The following is a 5,980-nucleotide window of genomic DNA, read 5'->3' as shown; positions in this document are numbered from 1 at the left end:
GCCCTGGCGTGGCTGTCACTCACTTGTTGTATTTAAATGAGCGCGCCGGAATGCGAGTTCTCTCTCTCTCCTTTCCATCTCCTTCCTACCTCTCTCGACGGCTAATTAGCGAAAGTCCGATAGTGCCGAAAGGATAGGAGTTAAACATCAAGTAACGAGATTTATCTTCATTTAATAACTTTTGTTATTATTTTAGTAGGACCGGAACCTCCCGACCTTAACCGATGAGTCACATCAGGTCTCTTCTAAAGTGGTAAGGCCTAAATAACCAAAAGAAACAGTGAAATGGTGGTACCGGGTGTAACTGTGAATACGCAGCAGTGTTGTGGGATTGCATACCCAATATGGCCGCAAGGGGCATGGCCCCTTCCCCTTACGGGTGCAAAGATTAGGCAAACCCACATGCCGCGTGCACTCTCATCCTGTTACTGATTTTTTTCACCTTTTGTCAGTATTCCTGCTGCGCAAAAACCTTTATAAGCTACTGATAACTGAGCAGTTTCATCAGTAATACGAAAAAAATTCTTTTGTAATTACTGACAATTTCTTCTTTTATCGGTGAGTTACTTACAACGATATACAGAATAAGTAACAAATTAGTCAGTAATCCTGCTGCATAAAAACCTTTATAAGCTACTAATAAATAAATCAGTAAAGGTCTGAGAGTGTGTGTAGGCCTCAGGCCAACTCACACCCTTTAACGCCTTTTGCAATCTTCAGTTGTCCCCCAGATGGGTTGCTGAAGGGCGGAGAAGAGCAGGGGAGCGGGCGCTAGGAGGGGCTGCTATGGAGAGGAAAGAATCGAGGTAATTTTATGCTGAACAGAGCAGCAGGCAGAGACAGCCGGCCCAAGAAAGCACGAGAGGGAGGGAGTGAGGAAGAGCGCGAGAGAGGCCGCGGGGGATGGCTAGTACAGCGCGCAAGTTAATTGGGCGATCAGTTGTGTCGGAATGATTTACCATCTCGGCCCAGTCGTGATATTTTCTACTCGCGGGCGATGAATTCCGCCATTATATTGCTTTCTGTTCGTTTTTGTTTTGATTGCACCGCCCGCCCCTGCTCCCCCTCGGCACCGCAGAAACACGAGGAAAACAAGACGACTTTGGCCTCATCTAAATGAAGTGCCGAGAGAAACGTCAGTTCCGTGTGCAACGAAAAGTTCCCAACTTTTACTAGGAAAACACTAGGGTAAGATGCCCTATGATGGCCACCTTAAGAATGAGCCTGCCCAATGGTGGCCACCCCTTTTTCTTGTAATGTAGACAACGATGTGAAGTAGTTTGGCTTATTATGCCCAAGTAGGGATCTTACTAGAACACTACTTCAAGGCCAAGATTGTAAAGCGACCAGATTGGCTGGAAATCGAGAAAAGTGGCCATCAATAGGACAGTGGCCATAATAGGGCACCTTGCCCTATTGAGTTGGAAAAAAATAAATGAATATAGGTGAAAACGTTTCTAGAAACCCAAATGCGAGGCCAGTTCTTCAACAATTAGTACAGAGCAATATTAGAGTACTAAGGACAGAAAAAAAAACTAGCCCATGTTTCTTGACTTGCCTGAAATTGTCATGACAAACTTTTTTACTTCTACCACTATTCACGCTACAAGCAAGTTATTTTTCTTTAAGTGAGGACATTGTTATCAAAATTGTAAACCTTTGTACACATATTAAGAATAAATTTCTTTTCGAGACTTTTGTGGTAACCTCAAGACAACTCCGTTGCCAAGTTTTAAGTTTCAAAAAGCACGTTTTTCATCGATCATTGAAATGTGTGGTTTCAAAATGGGATTCTTGTAAAGGAACAAGAATTTCGCTACTTGTTTGGGTGTAACGGCACGCAGTAGTAGTCATTCGCTGCAGACACCTTTGACAGTGCCAAAGCGCCGACGGTGGCCAATTGAGCGAAAGGAATTCGAGCGAATCGCGCCGACAATTACCTTCCTCAGGGAAGGGTATGAGTAATCGTGCGCCATCAGTCAGTCGGCGCAGGAGAGAGAGAGAGAGAGAGAGAGAGAGAGAGAGAGAGAGAGAGAGAGAGAGAGAGAGAAGCTTGACGCAGTGAGGGTGCGAGGTAGAGAGCGGTGAGCCGAGCGGTGAGCGGACGCACACCGAACGGGCTATCCCCTTTAACGCCTGTATCGCCGATCCAGCAGCGAGCCGGTGCCGCCAGGTGCACCAACACCGCAGTCATTTGTTACTCGACGACACAGTTGGCAACACTTCCACACACTTCCAATTAAATCATGCGATACGTTGTTAAAATTTTTAAATCCAACGCACGCAACCTTATAACGCTTAACAACGGTTAAACTAAGGGGGCAGGATTCCGATTCCGATCCATATCGTTAACCTCGACAAATCTGTACAACTAGCAAGCAAGTCCGTTCAGTCTCTGAGGATCGGCACATTGCTCTCCTCACTTGTACCTTACACTTCGAATCTGTTCCTCGATACACTGTCAAAACAATTGTGCCCAAGTACAACAAATGGATGGTATGTTTCTAGTGTGAGGTACACGATCGCTGTACTTTTTTGTTATAGTACCCATAAGACTCCATGATAAGAGATATTGTACTTTGTACCTCAAAATGTTGTACTTCACCAAGTACAATGAGATCAGGCAAGGACTTGACCAGTGGCGTGTTGTGCTTTTTGTCTGACAGTTTGGCTGACGTCACTCACCTTCTTGGTCTTGAGGCTGTTGTTCTGCGCCTTCCAGAGGGCGGCGGCCGCGCTGGTCACGTCGGGCTGCTGGTAGTACTGGTAGGGGTAGTGGTAGGGCGAGGCGGGGGCGGCGGGGATGGCCGTCGGGTAGCGGCCGCGGCAGCCGCCCAGCTTGCGGCCGGCCTGCTTCATGGCCTCCTACCGGCCTCTGCTTCACGTGCCGCAGTGCTCCGCCACGGCGGCGCGGCGCGTCGCCTTCAGCCCGCCGCCGCGGCTCGGCGCGACACACATTTGCACGGCGGGGCGCGGCAGGGCGGCCCCCCTGATGGAATACAAATGGCTTTATTTCCGGCCGAAAGCGAGGAGGAGTCGAGGCGTCTGCTCCGATCACATCTTGTATAATGGGCGACGGGCCCTTCTCGCCTCCTCCTTCACCGCCCCTTCTCCGTCGTAACGCGAAATAAAAAAGAGAGAGAAAAAGGTCACGGTGGTGATGCCATATTGATGTCACCGACATGTCACGTGCAAGAGTCGGGAATACGTCAATGTGGTGCCACCGTGACGCAAATATGACTCGTACCACAGTCTTTCCCAAAAATTATACAACGATTACACGCTGCACTAACAATAGTGCAACATCGGTAATACACTGTTAACACGCTCCGGCAATATAGTCCTGGTTTTGGCCCTTCGTCCTCAGTGCCTTGAGAACGCCACCGCCGACAGCCCCACTGAGACTCGGTGAAGCTCCCTCCACCCCTAGCCACCTTCTTATTCCAACAAAACAATAACCAAAACCAACCACTCGGGGGAGACAAAAGGGCGGCCAAGACAAAGGCAATCGCCCGGGCGTTAAACGGACGGACCACGGCGCCAACCTACACTCAAAATAAGTGTGCCTTATTTCCCGTGTATATGTCATTGCTTCGTTTTCTTGAGAGCACACTGGTAAAACAAGTGTGCATAATTTAAACACCAAGTTGTGCAAGTTGTGATTTTGAACATTACATGGTGTTTCACTCAAGTTGCACACATGCGTGGTGTGCACATTTCAAACGTTTTGTAAAAGTTTAAGCACCAACTCACGTTTAACTCTGGGGGTTTTCTGTGCATTGACGGCCACTTTTCGCGAAGACAAACGCGCAACAGTTTCCGCACGCGACACTCTTACAGCCCCCCAATAAGCGCGGCGGTCGCTTTAAGGCGTGTAATTATTTAGCCCCGGCCGGAGGGTCGCGTTCCGAATGAGAAAGTAAATTCAGGTGAGGGGCCTAAGTGCGCGAGGGCGGATGGTAATTAGGGGCCAACGATGGACGGCGCGCGATACGTATTAATAGCGTATTAAAAACGCATAAAACAGCGCCCGACGGATGGAATAACAACAACTTGTTTTTGTTATTCTTGTTGCTGCTGCTGCCGCTCATGTTGTTTTTCAACGCGGCTACCGCTTGCGGCATTAAAGAGGAAGACAGTGTATTACACGCAGAAAAGTTATGAGCTGCGACAGTTCGTTCAGCGACCACCATCTAACCGTTCTCACAACTCACAACCATTGGGAATGTTGATGGTAGTCCTTCAGCTAACTATATACGCTGTGTCACAGCTCTTCACTTTTCTGGGGGTGCGAAGCGCATATTCCCAGAAGAAGAAGCAGGCCAAATACGAACAATTATTCTCGCTGAATATAAAGATGCGGTTGCCTCCCGCCCGCCATAACCACGTGCAAATGTTTCCGCAAAGCCATCCCGCCCGAGTGGCGCAGAGCACCCCTTTGCCGTATACTTTACGGCGGGATTACGCGTCACCCAGACGCAGCCGCGCTGGTCTTGGTGGGCTTTCAGAAACTTTCAGAATATTTTATTCCGCCCGGATTTCCATACGCAGGGCTGCCAGCGGCTCATAGGTTTAAAAAAAGTGAGAAAAGTGAGTGACACCTTCAAAAAAGTGAACAAATAGTGAGTATTTCAGAGCGATAAGTGAGGAAAGGTAAGCCATAGGTCTGTAAAATAGGCATCAATATCGATAAAATGTGCACTACGCGATGTAAAAAATAGATACTTTTAGTTATATGGGACATAATACAAAGTAGGGAAAACAAAAAACCAATTGAGTTACTGACATACTCCCGGTCGGGAACGCAAAATAGAAAGTAAATTCGCAAAGAAGGGGGAGGGGGAGGGGGTGGGGGTGACTTTGCCTTCCGGTAGAGACAGTCCTAGGCAATGTCTAAAATGTACACCTTGCATCCGCGTTGCGGTCACGTAGCCACGACGTGGCATCGACACCATTTTTACAGACAATTTAGTTCAAGCTTTATAAGGATCAGAACTCATTCGTGATTCAAATTAAATTGCAAATAATAATACTAACTGTTTCAAGCATTAATTTGCGAGCGAAGCGAGCGCGAAAATTGAACAAAGGGCGCTACAGTGTGCATTAAGGCGTGATTTGCATTGGTTACCCGAGCAAAATATATGCGAGCGAAGCGAGCAGAAAATGTTTTGAATCATAGGGCACGAAAATATCCCGTTAGGATGCTGAAATATGCCTTCGCTAACGCCAAAATGCAACAAGGGTACACCTTTATGGCGGAATAGGTGCCCCCGAAGACCAAAATAGTGAGAATAGTGAGTTTTTACCAGAACAGTGAGTAAAAGTGAGTTTTTTCAAAAAAGTGAGAAATAGTGAGAAAAGTGAGTCGCTGGCAGCCCTGCATACGCGACGCCGACTGGACCACCCCGCCCACCGCCCCCCACTTTTTCCCTTCTATATTTTACTTTTCCATGTCTCTCAGACAAATGGCAGGCAATAGCCGCACGATATCTGCCGCATCTCGCGAAAATGCTATATAAACTTGCATCTACTGTCTCATTTTGAGGCGGGGGATTCCCAAATATTTCTATTATTTGCGTTTCATGACGTACTCTCTGGCACCATATCTGTAGTAGTTAAAGTTTACTAAACCGCATCACTTTTATTCCCCTCGTAATTCCTCCGGAACACTTGTTTGAGTAATAACTCGAGGCTGGCGCAGGAGGGCCGCCTCCGAACAGCGCACCTGTCGCGCTCGTCTCGGAGGCGGCCGCGCGGCCTTGCACTGCACCCCGCCACCGCCCGGGCCGGCCGGCTGCTGCTGCTGCTGCTGCTGCTGCTGCTGCTGCTGCTGCTGCCCGCTTTGGGTCGTTCCGAAAAACTTTTCATATGAATTAGAACAACTTTCCGGGGCGCAGGGGCAACAACCACATCACAGACTCGCCATTTGCGATAACACACCCGGCCGCCCCTCCCCTACCGCACGCCATAGAGTACCCCC

General features: G+C 48.5%; 1 protein-coding gene across 1 annotated transcript in view; it reads right to left on the bottom strand.

Annotated features, from left to right (window-relative positions):
* LOC127749363 (neuron navigator 2-like) overlaps window positions 1-2,967 on the bottom strand; it is a 117,422-nt gene extending 114,455 nt beyond the window's left edge. The window contains exon 1 of the mRNA XM_052267321.1: window positions 2,686-2,967. Within this exon, the coding sequence (XP_052123281.1) occupies window positions 2,686-2,859 (174 nt within the window). The 5' untranslated portion in view covers window positions 2,860-2,967. The remainder of the gene's footprint in view (window positions 1-2,685) is intronic.
* Between the last annotated feature and the right edge of the window lie 3,013 nt (window positions 2,968-5,980).

Source organism: Frankliniella occidentalis, unplaced genomic scaffold, assembly GCF_000697945.3.
Source record: "Frankliniella occidentalis isolate FOCC.00 unplaced genomic scaffold, Focc_3.1 Scaffold50, whole genome shotgun sequence".
Taxonomy (NCBI): Eukaryota; Metazoa; Arthropoda; class Insecta; order Thysanoptera; family Thripidae; genus Frankliniella; species Frankliniella occidentalis.
The sequence above is the reverse complement of the archived record's forward strand: the minus strand, read 5'-3'. Positions and strand labels throughout refer to the sequence as shown.